The 19,364-nt window shown below is 43.0% G+C and overlaps 1 protein-coding gene across 1 annotated transcript in view; it reads left to right on the top strand.

The window, feature by feature from the left end:
- The window catches only part of LOC147696937 (uncharacterized), a 349,180-nt gene that overhangs the window by 189,596 nt on the left and 140,220 nt on the right, over positions 1-19,364 (top strand). The window contains exons 3-4 of the mRNA XM_086936091.1: positions 4,667-4,801; positions 5,128-5,262. Coding sequence (XP_086792217.1) covers positions 4,719-4,801; positions 5,128-5,262 — 218 coding nt within the window. The 5' untranslated portion in view covers positions 4,667-4,718. The remainder of the gene's footprint in view (positions 1-4,666; positions 4,802-5,127; positions 5,263-19,364) is intronic.

Genomic DNA, 19,364 nt, shown 5'->3' with positions numbered 1-19,364 from the left:
TGCCAGCACGGACGATTTAAAAACGGAGTCAGGAATACAGCCCTGCAGCCCACTGGAGGGCTTAAAACAATGAAAGAAAAACGGGAGTAAACATGTGGCATGAATCACGGACCCTACTGAGAGGGTTAATCAGGACTTCAATACCCGGCATCCAGCTCACTGGAGAGCATGATGCCATAAGGGACAAGGATTTTGATGCTCCAGTCCGGGCTTGCCATCTCCCCTTCCCATGATTAAGGTGCAGGCGCACCGAAACGCGTAGGGACACACACCAGGTGGGGCTGTCTTTGTGGCTCATCCTAATAAAGTTTGTGAAAACTATCGCCTGTGGAGTAGCGTCTCTGTAGTACTGGGGCACCTGGAGGAATGAATACACGCGGCAGGCTCCAAGCCGCGAGAGATGCACCGCCTGTGAACTTTTACAGGACTGCGAGGTTGGAACTTCATCAGCCTGCCAGCACGGACGATTTAAAAACGGAGTCAGGAATACAGCCCTGCAGCCCACTGGAGGGCTTAAAACAATGAAAGAAAAACGGGAGTAAACATGTGGCATGAATCACGGACCCTACTGAGAGGGTTAATCAGGACTTCAATACCCGGCATCCAGCTCACTGGAGAGCATGATGCCATAAGGGACAAGGATTTTGATGCTCCAGTCCGGGCTTGCCATCTCCCCTTCCCATGATTAAGGTGCAGGCGCACCGAAACGCGTAGGGACACACACCAGGTGGGGCTGTCTTTGTGGCTCATCCTAATAAAGTTTGTGAAAACTATCGCCTGTGGAGTAGCGTCTCTGTAGTACTGGGGCACCTGGAGGAATGAATACACGCGGCAGGCTCCAAGCCGCGAGAGATGCACCGCCTGTGAACTTTTACAGGACTGCGAGGTTGGAACTTCATCAGCCTGCCAGCACGGACGATTTAAAAACGGAGTCAGGAATACAGCCCTGCAGCCCACTGGAGGGCTTAAAACAATGAAAGAAAAACGGGAGTAAACATGTGGCATGAATCACGGACCCTACTGAGAGGGTTAATCAGGACTTCAATACCCGGCATCCAGCTCACTGGAGAGCATGATGCCATAAGGGACAAGGATTTTGATGCTCCAGTCCGGGCTTGCCATCTCCCCTTCCCATGATTAAGGTGCAGGCGCACCGAAACGCGTAGGGACACACACCAGGTGGGGCTGTCTTTGTGGCTCATCCTAATAAAGTTTGTGAAAACTATCGCCTGTGGAGTAGCGTCTCTGTAGTACTGGGGCACCTGGAGGAATGAATACACGCGGCAGGCTCCAAGCCGCGAGAGATGCACCGCCTGTGAACTTTTACAGGACTGCGAGGTTGGAACTTCATCAGCCTGCCAGCACGGACGATTTAAAAACGGAGTCAGGAATACAGCCCTGCAGCCCACTGGAGGGCTTAAAACAATGAAAGAAAAACGGGAGTAAACATGTGGCATGAATCACGGACCCTACTGAGAGGGTTAATCAGGACTTCAATACCCGGCATCCAGCTCACTGGAGAGCATGATGCCATAAGGGACAAGGATTTTGATGCTCCAGTCCGGGCTTGCCATCTCCCCTTCCCATGATTAAGGTGCAGGCGCACCGAAACGCGTAGGGACACACACCAGGTGGGGCTGTCTTTGTGGCTCATCCTAATAAAGTTTGTGAAAACTATCGCCTGTGGAGTAGCGTCTCTGTAGTACTGGGGCACCTGGAGGAATATATATATATATATATATATATATATATATATATATATATATATATATCCTCGTTTGTGGGAACCATCTGTACAAAATGGATGAATATTATGTTGTGATGCTATTGGTATACCTCTTGGACACAATCAGGGAAATATGGATTTATCTGAGCATTTTTTAGCAACTTTGGAAATCAAGACAACTCAGCACATGTGATAATGAATATTACTTTTATATGTTTGGACAGTTGGAATATATTTTTAGAGGAAGTGTATATATGACAAATTAATGAGATATATTCATGTATTTATATTTATGTTCGTGGGAACATAAATAGAATCAAACAATGTGATGGTATTCCAAAGGTACTGATTAGGAAATCAATAGGAAAAGTTACCAGGGATTCATCCAGGAGTAATATGATTGCATTACAGTAACTTTAAACAATAGAATCTTGCTGCTAATTCAGATAGAATTTAATTTGCACATCATCATGCACTATGCACTTTTTATTGACTTGCACTATAGTGGGAAATCAGGCACTGTTCAATTTATTATGTTTTCAATAGCTGAATGCATATGGACGATTGTTACAATGTCAGCCTATGGGGAATCTTCCTCATGAAAATCTGTTTTTCCCAAAAACTACATAGACAGATAACATATTGTGTTTTGTTTAAAAGAATGTATTCATACTGAAGATTATTAATACATTTAGGCTGACATCGCGATATATATATATATATATATAAAAATATATAAATATATATATATATATATATATATATATATATATATATAAATATATATTTATATATATATATATCTTGAGATATATATCTTGAGATATAAATATATATATATTTATATATATGCCCCTCTCTCCACCACTATGCAAATGTGCCTCTAGGCGCACCGCTAGTGGAGGGATGAGGTATGCCTTGGCTCCTGAAGGCCTCAGGACTAAAGTGGACTTCATCCCCCAAGCAGAAGTGCACCAGAAGTCGAATTTGCAGAGTTCTGGAGCAAGGGGGTATGGCCTATGACTGCTTCTCAGCAATCCAGGAGTGTGGGGCTTACTGGAGGTAACAGGAGTGCTAGTTGGCACCCAAGGACATTCAAGAGACAAGAGGAATTTATCCCCCAAAAAGTAGTGCTCCAGGAGCCGCATTTGCAGAGTGGAGGAGTAAGAGGGCGTGGCCACCAAAAACCTCTCAGCAGACCCACCGTGTGGGACGTGCTGAAGTTAACAGGAGGGGTTCCCCTCAGCTTCAGAGGGACCTCGGGCCAAGAAGCCCTCATGGTATCTCCTGTTAGTCCTACGCATTGGAATTCCTGAGAGCAGGTCAGACGTCCAGCCCCCTTTCTCCACCACTCTGCAAACATGACTGCTAGTGGAAAAACCTTAGAAATTCACAACAAAAATAAAGGTTACAGGTGAGTTATAGTTAGAAATTAGCATTTCAAAAACCTTCGATATTCACTGACTAAACCAAAGGTTACAAGGACGTTATAGTTAGGCCAGAATTAAAAAACCTTTGAAATTCACAAAAAAAAGCTTACAAGGACGTTATAGTTACGGGCAGATTTTACTCATACAAAGCCAGAGAAATTCAGATGTTATAGTTACCTCAGTTAACTATAACTCGCAGCCCCACAATGCACTGCTTATGACCTCACATATTACGTCACTCATTATATGGTCATTGATATCATTGATTACATCCCTCATGACATCTCAAATGACATCACTGATTACATCACTGATAATATCATACACAGTATCTGTGACGCACCCACTCACACCCCTATAGAAACTTTTATAAACCCACTGCCACTCTCACACAACCATTCACAAACCCATTCACAGACTCATACCAGTACTTACAAACCCATTCACTGATTCATAGATCTACTCACACATCCACTTGCTCACCCATACAGCCACTCATACAACCACTCAATCACTAATAAAGCCATTGACATATCCACTCATTCACCCATACAAATACACTGATTGAGTCACCCATAGAACTACTCCTACACCGGGACACTCACCCATACAGTCAATCATACAGCCACTTACTCACTCAAATAGTTACACAGACACGCACTTACTTACTCATACAATATGCAATATTATGCACTCCTTTACTGATCCTTCAAAAATGTAGATACTATTCTTCCTACCCCACAACAGATAGAATCTGGGACTGTAAAGTACAGACATAATCATAATCCAGTTCAGATGCTTCGTTCACAAAATTCAGTGGACAAGAGGTAAAAATAAATTAGTAGCAATCATTGTAAAAATATTTTTTGTTAAAATCTATATCATATTGAAACCAGTCTAGAAGTGGTAAGGGAGGTTCTATTTCAAGGCAGTTACCGAAATATTATTAAAATCATCCATTCTACATCACGTTTAGCCAAAAGCATTGTAAAAAATGAATTGACTTCAAATAATTTCAGTGAAAGTCCACTTTAAGATGTTGGATTTAATGTTCCATCTAAGGACAGTAAGGTAAAATTGAAAAAAGGCATAATTGTTTAATTTAATAACCCATCATGGATTTTTAGAACATACTACGGAGATTAGGGGCATGTCACAGGGAGCTTCATTCATTTACGTTGATTGAAACCTGATAGAATTTTAGTGCCAGTTTTTAGTTGGGTGAGGTATTTTCGTGCGTGAATTTTTGGAAGAGTGATAGCTTATTGTGAGCAGATTTGGACTCTACAATCAATCAAATCACAACTAGGAAATATGTAAAAACAGGTAAAATAGATAAAAGGTGGTTCTGAGAATAGCACATGTGAATCAGAGATTCATATTTACTATACAATCTGGCAACTGTTTCTGCATGAGCATGGGGGACACTCGCCCCAACACGCTGCAGCCACACTAAATCTGAAAAAAATGACTACACAATTATTTAATTGCTATTTTATTTTTCCCTCAGAGTGCCGCCGGACTGCCCCGATCAATCTCCTGCTGTTTGGTTTGTTAACAGCATGAGAGTAGCACCCGGATTGGTTACAGGAGCCGAGGGACCAGAGCGAGGAGGATGTTGGGCATCAGACATGCAGCAAGCAAGGTAAGTGACTTTATTTTTATTCGTAGACGCTCACCTTGCCTGTATGCACGCATCCACCCACCACCCATTTGCTATCCCACCAATATATGTACCTGTCATCGCCCCTTTTACACACACATATTGCCATGCCAGTTTTCCACCCTTAAAGCATGCATTGCCTTGTCGACAGCATGGCCTAATAACCTGTGAACCCACCAAGAGGTCTGCAAGGCATAAGATCCCAACAGAACAATTCAGCATTTAATTCTTTTAAATGTATAATTTTGTGCTACAATGCTCATTTTGATGTACATTTCTTACTCTCCTCCCATGTTGAACATCTTTAGGAAGCAGTCGTCATTCCAGATCAGCAGTTCAACAGGCTACCAATCTCTACGAAAGCATCACATTCTCACCATGTTTGAAACTTGGACAACTGCCTCATCAACTTCTAATCTGCAAGTTCCTTTCCTATTGGAACGGTAGGACACAGTTGGCCCCCACTTTCACAAGTGTGATGGTCTACTAACACTCATACATATATACCTGAACAATTTCTAACAGGCATTCTTGATCTGGTCCAAAAATGGTGCCCATTATGAAGGGCTTCCTTCCCATGGGTGATCTGAACATCTGGGAAAAGAATTCCTGCAGTGGTTAATAGTTCTGAGTGATTGGTCACATGGACTATATTTGTTTCTCACAAAGGTTGCCAATTCCACCAACATAGTTATTCCTAGCCTAATCCATACTTTCTGCTCAAACCTTTTTTTCAAGTTGTTTTGTTTTGTTTAGATCATGTCCTCATCAGCTTTTCTGTCATGAAATAATTCAAAATCAAGAGGCAACAAGGTAATGACTAAATGGTGCACCTATCAATTGAAAAATCATTTCCTTTCTGTAAAGATTAAGCAGAGGGTCATTTTAAAGCACTCTGAAAGGCCTACAAAGCACTGCACAACTTATGTCCCGCTTTTCTGAAGAACAGTATCATGTGGTACTCTCCAGGCAGGTCATTATGATCTGCCTCTACCAAATCGGCGATAGTGCCCTGATTCAAATCAAATGTACAGCTTGGGGATTTAGAAACTTTGTTCTGGGAGCATCAAACGCATGAAATGCTCTTCCTCTATTCATTAAAGCCATGCCTTCTGTCATTCAGGAAAGCCTTGAAAACATGGCTCCCTACCTTCAGGTCCTCGCTGTCTGACAAACAGCCAGCACCCAGAGGCCTTTTTCGTAATCGAGCGCTTTAGAAAAATAATTACCATAACATTTCTTCTACTGTGCCACTTTTCGGTGTTGATACCTCTTTTGGTTCTTATTATTTAAATATTCACATCACATAGAAGGCTTGTGGCTGTGTGGCCCTGTGGCTCGTGGGCGAATGGTACTTAAATATTAGTCTCCCTATATGTCTCCACAATCAATGGTGCATGATGTGAACATGATCCATTTCCATGGAATCCCATTGTAAATCAAAGTACATCTGCATTTTTAAGGTCAGCTTTCATGCCAAGCAAGGCCAAATAATTCACCTTCTTTTAATGAAACTTGGCTCACTTTTTTAATTCTCAGTGATCTCAACTCTATCTCAACAAATAGTCCTCTATGAGAACTATCTGCAAATGTTCTTTCTTTTCATGCTTTCAAATTTAGATCACATCAAAAGAGCAGAGAATAAGAATCCTTTTATGTTAATTTAAAATATATATATATTGCATTGTTAAGTAGCTGGTTGTTGAAGAAAAGAACACTTGTAAAGTGTTAAATATACATAACAACTGAAACAAGTATGTCTGTATGACAATATAATTGCACATTGAATGTAGAAAATACGAAAACATATTCAGAACTTTATACATATTTTTTGTACTTTCTACACAATGGGGAAAACACGAACCAAACTGAAAGAATACAGTATTGTTTCAGTGTACGTCTTTGTCTTCCTCCCCTGTGTTCTTAATATTTGCTTAGATGTTTCAAATGTGGCTCTAGCACATTCCAGACACTGCTTTTACTCACTGCCAGGTCTTTTTTCGAAACAACATAAATATTAGCTGAGTGTCTGTCTGTAGATGTCTAGTCCACCAAGTCCCAAGTACTAAATGGGACTATTGTCCTCCCTTTTGTAGCTTTTGCTACAGTATGCTTAACAATTTGCCTGAGTTAAAATTTATTTTTTCATATTTTTCGGTTTAATTGACTTTTGCTAAACTACGTTTAGCCAGACACAGCTCCTTTAAGTCATGGTAGCAATCAATGACAAATAATCGTATTGCTCTTTAGAATACTTTTGCCATGAAAGAGATTAAACCAGTCAACAAAATATAAAGCCTCTGGCATTCTTTCACCTTGTCACTCTGCGACAAGTTAACCTTGTTAAAGAGTTCTTTCTAAAAGAAAGTCATTGGATTGTTAAAGCGTTTTTCGAACTATGCAAATTGTACAAATATCATATGAAAAAAGCTTTTGAAATTCTTTAGTTTTATTGATGCATAGGGTTGTAAACAATGAACTGATGACTTTGCTCTTGAAACAAATTATTTAGATTATATAGAAGTCTAGATAATGCTATGAATAATTATGTCAAGTCAAGTCAAGATAAACTTTATTAGGCCAGAGGCCAGGCACTCAAAACAATAACACAAATTTTAAAATTAGGTTTGCAGATCTAAACGAAACAAGCATTTGCAATACAATAGGTCTATCATTTTCAAGAGTTTGAACTATTGGCATTGTAAATGACAATGCCTTTTATTTATGTGTTTTGAAAACCTGCAAGCGCAGGGTAAATATGCACTATGTACTTATGGTCCTTACATACGAGAAGCAATGCTGGCAGTAACTGCACCTCTTTTACTGCCAGCCTTGCTTCTTGAAAGCAAGGACTATAAGTATGCTTGCAGGTATATAGATAAAATGTAATGTTATGTACAATGCTAATGGCACAAACTCTTGCAATTGCGAGACCGGTTGCATTGTAAATGTTTGTTTTAGTTTGAAACCGTTTCGTTATGCAACTTTCATCTCTCAGTGGCAAAGAACTTCTATCCTATTTCCTAAAACACCGACTTGAAAACTTTGAGAAGAAATAAGAAAATAAGAGAATATGTGCCCTATCTTTAACCACAATTGCTTCTGAAATGCAGTTGTGTTATTGATGCCAAATACATTACAACCTGAGACCTGAACCTGATCGATGTTGCGTGCTTCATGGTTTACACACTTAAAAGCAAGACACTGAAACCATGTCAGCTGAGTACAGAAACGCTCCCTCTCTTCGAATGCATTATTACATGAAACATAAGTGCCTAGGGGTCGAGATATTGTGAAATGCCATGATTTTCAAATAGCACATAGCAAAACATGACACAACCCTCCTCAACCACAGGGGCACTTTCAAAGTAAGAGTATGGAACATCCTGTCCAGGTACATTGTATCCCAGAGCTGCCCAACAGGAGGTCCAATGATGAATCAAGGTTACGCCAGGTGGCACATTTCAAATGCCTTAAAAATAGGACTATATGTTAAAAAAACGATATCTTCCAAAAAACAGTGTACAGTATAGTTGCAGCACAAATGAAAATACTTGATCAGCAGGTTTTGAATATGGGGCCTGTAAAAGTCAACAGCATGCGCTCAAACCTACTGGGCTGTTTTATTGTTTTTGGAGTTGAAAGCTCGACAACGTACATTGCTACATCCCTCCACAGCTACAAAAGTTGTACCTGCGCTGTTCTTCGGCATAACACACGGCGCAGGCTTCACTGTGCAATAAAACACCCCCGGTAGTCCACCCCCAGGGGTTACCTGTGGATTGCGCCATTGGAACACAGGTGCAGCTGCTTCCAACCAAAGTATACTGTGAATAACCATTACTGCACGCTGTCATCTCTTCGTGGCGGGGCTTAATATTGCAGGGTGTGCACAACAGCACCTTTGAGCTACCTTTTCTGTATGTGGACGGTCTACGTGGAAGCCCCCTGGGTGGGGCGGCTGTGCCCCCTCCGGTGAGCGAAGCACGCCAACGGGCGCCCCCACACCGGCAATACCTGCCCCGCCAACCCCACACTACTGGGTGGCTCGGGATGGATGGCAACTTCCAACTCCTCTGCCTGAACCCACACACACATGTGCCGCAGACAGGGGAGGAGGCGCCCGCTGCACAGAAGCAGCATCCCCATAAAACAGGCCTCAGCAAGACAGGAAATACAACTGTTAATCAGTTAAACTTTACTCCCTATCATCACCAGGGCATCATCAAGCACCAAAGTGTGGAAACATGCCCACTGAGGGTGGGCGTGTGTCCACGTTCAAAGATTAAGGAGACGGTTACAACGTTAACGGTTGGGCTAGAAATATTATGCAATCTCCAAATTGCTGATTCTATTAGACAATTGGTTGTGGAAAGTCCTGCTTTAATTGAAGAATGAGTGGTGCGCGCGGCACAACGCGCCACAGTGAGCGATCTAGTTTTCAATTATCGCCCGTGTCTGGGCACCATAATTGAAAACAGATGTTGGTGTGTGGGTAACAGCACCAATAGGCCATGGGCGGAGCAACGCGACCGCCTTTGGCCTATTGGTACTGTTTTTCTAAAAAATACGGCCGCAAACGCCAATACCGTTGCCCAAAAGGAATCGCAAACACGCATGAGCGTGTGCGATCCCAGAGTCCATTTTGGAACCCTCCACAAAAGGGCTCTCGCCTGCGTGAGCAATTCTGCGCACTGCAAAGCAGAGAGCGAGCCCTAATAAAAATATTCAATTAAATTCATAACATTTAATGACAATTAATATATTGCCAGTTACAAATTCTGAACATGATGACGGGAAGCAACATTTAAGGTTTATAACCCCTCCTAATGTGGAACAATAATTTTATAGAACGAAGTACGGCAAAGCAGACTTCAAGTGAACATAGTGACTGCATAAACACTAGCTCTTCCTGTACTGTTTCACGTTCGACTTGCACAGAAGAGGTACCAGGAAGTGACGTTTTGGCTCTTGGTAAAGATGTCAAAAACTAAAATAAGTTGCTAAAACTTTGAATTGAACTATTATCACACCCGCTAAAAGGACGATCTTGAGTCAAGCACCCATGGCAGAAGAAGCAAATTTAAAGTGCAAAATGCTTAGTCTGAAAAGGGTAAGCCAGTAACCATGGGTGGGGGATATAACCCATCCCAGGTAGGGCTATGAACCACATTTTGCTGAAACTTGAGCATAGTTTACAATACTTCGCATCTTCTGCACCATATCTCGAGGATTATTTATGAAGTGCTCCAGGTACACATTTTTGACACAAGGCTTGAAATTTGGGCCAATTCAAAAAAGGGAATTATATAAATCAGACAAACCCAGATGCACACAAGAATCCTTCACATACTTAAGACATGGTATTTCTTCTACCCCGTCTAATAGCAGGCAGTCAGAGATACAGGATCTTGTTGGACCGGCCTCTTGTGATGACCACATTTTCATCCACAATAATAGGTGTGCTAGCCCAATTGCATCTTTCAAAAACGTCATACCAAGCTCCTCATGGCAAATTCAGGAAGGAGTGCTTCCTGGGACGGATAAAAGTATTTGCATAAATTGGGACTCTATGCGTTGTAAAATTTACACATTATTATGTCCCCAGGGGCCAACACCAGATGTGCAAGCTAATATAAACCTGCTCTTGTAAAGATTAATTTGGTATGTTTTGAAGCTTACTAGAAACTCTAAATGGCTTCCATATTTCTCCTAAAAATCTGTAACTAACTTAGAGACTGATTAAATAAAATCCCCAAGTATTTAACATTTTTTACCTTTGCTAAAGCAGCCTTCCCATCTTGAAAAATTATGACTTGGTATTAGGGCATTCATCAAACAACGAAAGAGTGACCTAGTGAAAAAATAACGAATAATGAAATTATTTCTATGTGTATTTACGTCTTTCTGTTCCTCTAGAAAAGCAAGCCAAAATTAATGAAACACCCAATAAGGGCAAACCATGCCCTTGTGCATACAAAAAAAAGAGGAAGAAAATTCTTTCTCTTTTAAAAGGACCCTCACTCACCACTAGTCGGTGACATGCTTCATCATAGGGTCCCCGCTGGGGTGACCGAGTGCCTCCTCAGCGTGCTACAACGCCTGAATTGCAGCGGAGCGGGATGATGCTGTGCGTAACAGTGCTCTAAATAAAATGTGAGTCAACATGTGAGTGAAATTAAAAAATACATGATTGTAACCTATAATTTTATTTTATTAAAGGCCAACCAGTATTAGGTTAAAATCAGTGCAGGGCGGACAAAACAAGGTTCTATATTAGGAAACCAGTGTCCTTAAAATCAATTGGTCAACATGTTTCTGCTGTTAGGACGCCAATTCGCTCAGCATTCGTCAGGACCTATATATAAAAAGGGGGGGTCCTCCGGTGGTGTGCGCTCGCTAAGGCGCACCCTCCCGTGAGGATCTTAGTGTGAAAAAGGATTTTTCAAAAAGTGTTACTCACGGAGGATACCCGTGGCGGCTTGCTGAACTTCACAGGAGCCAAATGCTTAATGAGAGATGAATACTCTCTTCCTGGGCTCAGACGGCACGGGTGTTCTTCACGCCGTGTCTATATTCAATTACGCGACTCCCCGCCAGTAACCGGCAATCAGAGGTGCCGACGCGAGGAACATCTTTACAGTTCTTGGTCAAAACCTCTCCTATTCTATTTATATACAGCAGAAACAGGAAAGGGGCCAAAATACACCCCTGCCTGACACCCCTAATAGATCTAGGGCAAGATGTACAACTCTTTTCATGCACTCGAGATCGGCCAGTTTCCAACTGCAAAAAAAGGGTCATGGCATTTGCAAACACTATTTTGCTGACCACTGACTCGCAAAATAGCATTTACGACTCTCACTGTTAGGAAGGGGCGACCCTTCCTAATAGAGAGACTCAATTCTATTTACTATTGTTTTGCGACCGCATTTGCAGCCGCAAAACACTCGCAGTTTACCACCTACTTCAAGTATGTGGTAAACCGCTCGCAAATGGGAAGGGGTCTCCAGGGACCCCTTCCCCTTTGTGAATGGGTGTGTAATATTTTTTAAGAGCAAGCAGGCAGTGGTCATTTTGGTTGGATGTATTGCACCTGTTAAGAGGAGTAATGTTTGCATTGGGACCTTTGCCTAGACCAGCACAGTTTGAGGCATTAGACGCATGGATGCATGCAGCACATGCTGATCAGAGGGAGAAATACCAAGGGAAGATGAGAAAAGCTTTGAGGGCATGTCAGGATGCACAATGATATGCACAGCTTAAGAGATGGAGAGTGGATATTATTGATGGAGAAAGGTTGTACCCAATGTTGGTAGGAGAGGGAGATTTTCATACCAGGAGCAGAAAGACTAAGTGAAACAATGGTAGTGACACTGACTGCGTTGTTATCTGAGTGTCCTCCACTCTATAATCCACGATCAGGGGACGGGCAGGATTCAGGAAGTGCAGAAATTGTGGGAAGTGCACATGCTCAAGTGGGTCCTGGTACACAAGTTGTGGGGATGATGTCAGCAGGAGTAGGGGGCAGGTTTGTCCAATTTAGGAGGTATAGAACAGAACTATTGGTCCTGTTGTTCCTGTGTATGACACAAGCCCAGTGGGAAACCTTATGCAGCGACAGTCCATACAGAGTGGAAAGAGCAGGGAGCATGAGCAGGAATTGTCAATCTCAAGTGCCTAGGGAATCTAGTATCCCTTTAGCAACTACTGCCGATCCTTCAGGAGTACGTATTGGTTCCAGTACTATATGGTCTATACCTATGCCAAACACTAGTTTAGAGTTAAAGATGTGGGAAACTCCAGGGAGAAGACCAATTGCTGCAGTCTAGAGAGCAAGCACTACAGGAAATCAGCATGTCTTGGATGTTTCCGAACTGGATTCCTGGTTGTGAGATCACAACAATAGCAAGGAGAGTCAGGATAATACTTTGAGTCAGGTTACCACTAAGGCTGCAGTGAAGACAAAACTATTAGATGTGGTAAGGTTGAAGGCGGAGGTAGACAAGATCATTAGTGGGAATTTACCTATGGGTAGAATAGAGACCTATGAGCCAGATGACCTGTTGTTTGTAGTGAAGGATAAGAATAGCACATGAGAAGTTGACAGAGTTAGCTCAGAGGTATGTAGTAGACATGTCTCGAACAAAAATGTTACAGGGAAATCATAGTCTTAACTGCAGTGACCAGGAGCTGGAAGATAAGAGAGTGACTGGATATAAAACACATATCCAAGAGTTGGTTGTAGTAATAGGGCTTGGCATATGTTGGATGAATGGGAGGAAAGGTGGTCTAAGAAGAAGAGTACGAGAAAGGTGACAGGGGAAACACTACCTCCAGGAGGGGAAAGAGAGGGAGTTGAGGCATATCTGTTACGGGAGATGCCTAGCAGAGGGTATGTGCATGTCCTATTGAGTAAGGGTGACTTAGCTGCATTCACAAATAATTTTCCCAGCTTTAGGGAGAAACCTGCTGAATGGTACAAACAAGTAAATTGCTTCGTTAAGATCTCAAAGCTGTTGTGGATTGACTTAAATACTCTGTATGAAATTGTGGTTCCTAGTGATCTATGGTCTGCTTGTAAAAAAATTAATGTGTACGCGCACAGCCTGTGTTAAAAACTGTTTTTGTTGCTGCTGTGTGTGCTCACTAGGGGTGGGCGGACATTTCTGTTCCACCCACGGAATGCAATAATTTGCAATTTCCGCCTTATTTTATTTTATTTATTTATTTATGCGATTTTATATAGCGCAAACTTTACCCGAAGGTGTCAGAGCGCTTTACATAAGAACCAGTTGAGAAGCATAAGGACTAAGGATTACATGCGTTACATAAAGGATACAAACAGAAAACATTGCAAATGTACAAGATGTAAAGTCACACAAGGAGGAGATACAAATGGATATACTCTAAGAGTCACACAAGGAGGAGATACAAATGGATATACTCTAAGAGTCACATAGGAATGGTAGATAGTACAAAGGTCTATTGCATATACTAGTGATTAGAGTTATCTCTATATACATAGGGAAGGGATATGACTGGATATACTCTAAGAGTCACATAGGAATGGTAGGTAGTACAAAGGTCAACCACATATACTAGTGATTAGATTTATCTCTATATACCATAGGTAAGGGATACAAGTGGATATACTCTAAGAGTCACATAGGAATGGTAGAGAGCACAACGGTCTACTGCATATACTAGTGATTAGAGTTATCTCTATATACATAGGGAAGGGATATGACTGGATATACTCTAAGAGTCACATAGGAATGGTAGGTAGTACAAAGGTCAACCACATATACTAGTGATTAGAGTTATCTCTATATACCATAGGTAAGGGATACAAGTGGATATACTCTAAGAGTCACATAGGAATGGTAGAGAGCACAACGGTCTACTGCATATACTAGTGATTAGAGTTATCTCTATATACATAGGGAAGGGATATGACTGGATGTACTCTAAGGGTCACATAGGAATGGTAGAAAGCACAGCGGTCTACTGCATATACTAGTGATTAGAGTTATCTCTATATACATAGGGAAGGGATATGACTGGATATACTCTAAGGGTCACTTAGGAATGGTAGAGAGTACAAAGTTCTACTCCATATACTAGTGATTAGAGTTATCTCTATATACATAAGGAAGGGACACAAATGGATACTCTAAAAGAGTCACATAGGAATGGTAGAGAGTATATAGATCTAATGCATATACTAGTGATTAGAGTTATCTCTATATGCATATGGAAGGGATACAAATGGATATACTCTAAGGGTCACATAGGAATGGTAGAGAGTACAAAGGTCTACTGCATATACTAGTGATTAGAGTTATCTCTATATACATATATATATACACACATGGTAGATTTTCTCAGGCAGTGTTCCATTAAGTGGGGTCAGAGGGGGGACGCAGTCACAGCCCCAAGGGAGGGTGGGAGGGATACAAGGGTATGGAGAATAGGCAAAACAGAAAAGGGAAGAAACATTTGAGGATCGTCAAGGGGGAAACGAGGGAGAAGGGTACAAGACGAGGGAATGGACAAGATGGCGGGTCGGTGTCCAGAGAAAAACGGCCAAGAGCAGCAGTAAAATGGCGGCCAGGACAAAAGAAAAAGTAAAGAAGTCCATGAGAGTCACATAGGAATGGTAGAGAGTTCAAAGGTCTACTGCATATACTAGTGATTAGAGTTATCTCTATATACAGAAAAGCAGAGTTCCATTAGGTGGGGTCGGAGGGGGGATGCAGTCACAGCACCAAGGGAGGGACAGAGAAGGGCAGGAAAGTGAGACAAACCAGAGAGGGAAGCAGATAGTAACGAGTAAGATAGCGAGGAGTGTGTCAGAGGCAGCAGGAGAGACAATAGAAAGGTCGTTAGGACAGAGGGGGAGGTCATAGATCGCTAAAGTGGCGGAGGAGAAAGGTAGAGGAAGAAGCGAGTCATAAAAAGAAAATGGCGGGTAACTCAGAGGTCCAGGTCCGAAAGTCCAGGAAGAGGGCTGCCATAGCCAGCAAGTCCGGGGGGAGAAAGCCAGTCCGCGGCAAAGTCACAGCCTCATCGTCCATGAGGAGCTGGGGCAGAGGAGTTCAATCCGGATACCAGGAGTCAGGGAAGAAAGACCACAGGCGCCAAAATAGCTGTTCGCAGAACGGGAGGCAATCCCGGGAGGAGGGGAGAACACGCCACAAAGCCGACCCACATCATCTGGGGCCAACTGGAGGAGCCTCAGCAACGCCGACGCTGGATGGGCAGAGGAGGAGGCACAGGAGGAGGGATCAGGAGGAGAGCTCTTCAGGCTATGCTTAGGCAGCAGCCGATCGCGAGCTTGAAAGTCTGTCCGGGGAGTCATTGGCACCGATGTCCCTAAGGCGCCGCCATTTTGGGGTCAGGCAAGCCCGGGGCAGAGCAGACTGGAGCGCTTCTCTGAGGAGAGCAGCGAGGGCTCCCCGTTAGTTGCGGTGGAGCCAGGCTCACCTCTAGTGCTGGTGTAACATGGGAGGCCAAGGTCTTCAGGTGACAACCTCCGCTGGCACGACAGGATCCGGTGCAAGGTTGGCTGGAGTGAACAAATTAGGTCAAACATCATTAAGCCTTATGTATGCCAGGGTGATCAGTCTTGTTTTGCTGTCTGCGCATTTCATTTACTTGTCCGCTCCGACTGTGCAGTCCGAGGCGAGTCGCGGGGCACTGTTCCTTTGCTCGAAGCTCGTGCTGCTATCTCTTGATCAGCAACGAACAGGCCCACTTGTTCTGCCTGGGCGGAACAGAAGTTGGCCGTCCGCCAGCCTCCCGACATGTAGCATGTTGAGAGTAAATTAAAACTTGTTTGAAGAAATCATATATTACTGTTCATATGAAGCAAATAAATATGAAGATGTAAACACGGAGTTCAACATTTTGGATTTAAACTCATCATTGAAATTAACACAACTCAGGTGGGGATATTGTTGTGCCAAGGGGAAGTCCCCCAACTTGGGGCACGCATCTTTACTGCTTGTAAAATAGCCGTTGAATGGCCTGCTGCTGAGCCATAAAGAGATTCAGTAAGTCATGGTTCATTTGATTATGAAAAAGTACGTTCTGGTGATCACATGGTTGCTGTCGAAAATAGCCTCTCAAGACATCGATTGGGTTAAGATAGATCCAATGACGTAGTAGCCTAAAGACTCAGTGCAAGCTTATTATGAAAGGGTGTTAAAAGCCTTTAAGAAGTACAGTTGGTTAAAGACACTCGACCCTAAAGACATGGGTCAATTAATCTCAAGGTTTGTGACAAGACTGAGGCTTATGTTAGCCTCATGATTCAGCAACATTTGATCTGCTGGTAAAATAAGTCAGTGGACAAATTTCTGCAGTTTTCCAGGTATTGCAGTGATGAGGTGGTTTCGAAAAATAGGAGAATAAAAGAGAAGTTAATGCTGGTTCAAATGCAAAATGCACCGAAGGAGAACAGGTACAGGCAAGAGGGGGAACAGTAGTTTGCAATCAAGGGAATGTCCCAGGAGGCATCCAAGTTACATCAATTGTGTGACTGATGGGTCAGGGAAAAGGAAGAAGTGTACCCAAAGATCCTAAAACAGGGATAGACGTTGTAACTCTGAAAAAGACCATTGCTTGTCATTTCTATCACAAGACCGGGCATTGGAAGTACGAGTGTTCCCAAAATCCTACAAATCAGGTGCAGGAAGGAGAACTCCTGCAAGTGACATCTGTGGTAAATCAGTTACCTTGAGTGACTAGGCCACGATCTCTTAATGTGGGAGGAAATCAGAACCAGTTAGTGCAAGTGCCCCAATCTCCATAAATCTGACAGGGCAATTTAGTTTATCATCAGATGCCCTAATGGAAGCGCTGGATAGTTTTGGACAGGACCCATCCTTATGACGGTGCCTGGGGGGAGAGGAAGACTGCACACTTGGTGCAGTCCTAGAGGTAGACCAGAGTGAACCATATGTAGAAGCAGACATAGATGGCCATACCATTTCATTCTTGATTGGTACTGGTGCTACCCATTCTACTGTGAAATATGCAGTAGTCCCAAACCTACCACTCTCAGGAAAATCAATCCAAGTTGTGGGAGCTGCTAACAAAAGAATGACAAACCATTTGACGGAGGAGGTACCAGTGAAAATTGAAACCTTTCAGGATCACCATCAATTCATGGTGTGTGCCTAAAGTCCAGTCTGTTTGTTAGGGCATGACCTATTATACAAATTTAATTGTACCATCCATTGTATGCCAAAGGGAAATGAATTGCAGACTAATGATGAACACATTGCTTTCAAGCTTGCAAATCAGAACCATTACATAGCCATGTTTCCTTTACTGACAGTGGAAGATATGTCGCTGGATCTGAGAGACACCATCTCTCCAGTGGTTTGGGACTTCACAGGAGAGGAAATCGGACTGATTCATGGAGTTGAGCCAGTCCATATACAGATCAAGCCCAATGCAGAATTTCCTAGAACACCTCAGTGCAACCTAACCCCAGAAATGGTGGCAGGGATTACACCTGTAATTGAATCGATGATTGCTCAGGGCATTCTAAGGGAGATCATGGGAATTTGGTGCAATGTGCCCATCATATTTAGCATTTTTAAAGAAATCAGGTAAAAAGACGTTAAACTGCTCAATAATTTCCCCAAACGGCTGCTTAAAAACATTATAATATAAATGAATTAACACAATGTCATAATCATCAGGGAGTAATAAAAGAGAGACCAGGAAATGTGGTGAGGACCAACATTTTGTAATGCTAATGTCCGTGATCTTAACTGAAAAAAAGGTAGCAAATTCTCCACTCACTCTGCCTGCCTTAGATCACAAGGTGGGTTGAAAGAGCATCTGAAACCCACTGATAGTGAAAATAGACAAAGAAAAACTTTCTTGGCAACAAATGATGGCATGGGAGTTTATAAAATCTGGATTCTAAATTTTGGTGCGAGCCTCCACGATATTCCAAGAAGCTATACTTAAAGGCTTCTTATCTTGTGTACTCATAATGATCCCCATGGGGCGGTACCGATCGAGACATTATCCTGTTGCCCATTAACGAGAGGAGTAGTATGATCCTCAATGTTATGTCTGAAACCACAGTTCTGCAGAGGGTTAGGAGCCCCTAATGTGTCAACATTCTGAGACTTTTGCAATAGAGAAGTGGAAGCATTGATACAAAAGAGAGTGAGAACATTTTAAAAGTGGAATTAAATAAAAGAAGAACTTTTCTCGAAACATACTTGAACATTTGTTGACCTTTTCTGTAGGTGCACCATTCCATTTTTATTTCTGAATTTCGTTCTGCTCTGCATTCATCTCATACAATTGCTGATATTAGATTGAAGTGCACCAAATCATTACTATCCGGAACTGAGCGCTAGGTGCCGTTGAAAGGTCCGCCATTGGTGTGTGTTACTCCAAGAAGAACTGCCGAGCCCTCGAGAGAACCTGGCGCAGAGACCCAACACCGGACAACATGACTGCCCTCAAGCTCGCCACCCGAAAACACCACCAACTCATCCACGCCACCAAGAAAACTGCATTCAAGGAACGACTGGACAACAACGCACACAACAGCAAGGAACTCTTCAACATCGTCAAAGAGCTCTCCAACCCCAACGCCGGAAACAACGACATCACCCCTTCGCAAGACCTCTGCAACTCCCTCACCTCCTACTTCCACAACAAGATCGCGGACATACACAACAGCTTCAGGACTCAACCGACGAACGCCACGACCGAACCACCGCCCCCCACCACCACCCTCTGTGCCTGGACTCCGATCAGCACCGAAAACACCGTCCGCACGATGAACTCCATCCACTCCGGATCTCCGACCGACCCCTGCCCTCACCACGTCTTCAACAAGGCCGACGCTGTCATCGCACCCCACCTGCGGGACATCATCAACACCTCCTTCGACACCGCCACCTTCCCAGAGAGCTGGAAGCACGCCAAACTCAGCGCCCTACTCAAGAAGCCATCGGCCGACCCCACCGACCTCAAGAACTACCGCCCCATCTCGCTGCTCCCG

Source organism: Lissotriton vulgaris, chromosome 8 (assembly GCF_964263255.1).
Source record: "Lissotriton vulgaris chromosome 8, aLisVul1.2, whole genome shotgun sequence".
NCBI classification, from domain to species: Eukaryota; Metazoa; Chordata; class Amphibia; order Caudata; family Salamandridae; genus Lissotriton; species Lissotriton vulgaris.
This window is presented reverse-complemented; position numbering and strand designations above follow the sequence as displayed.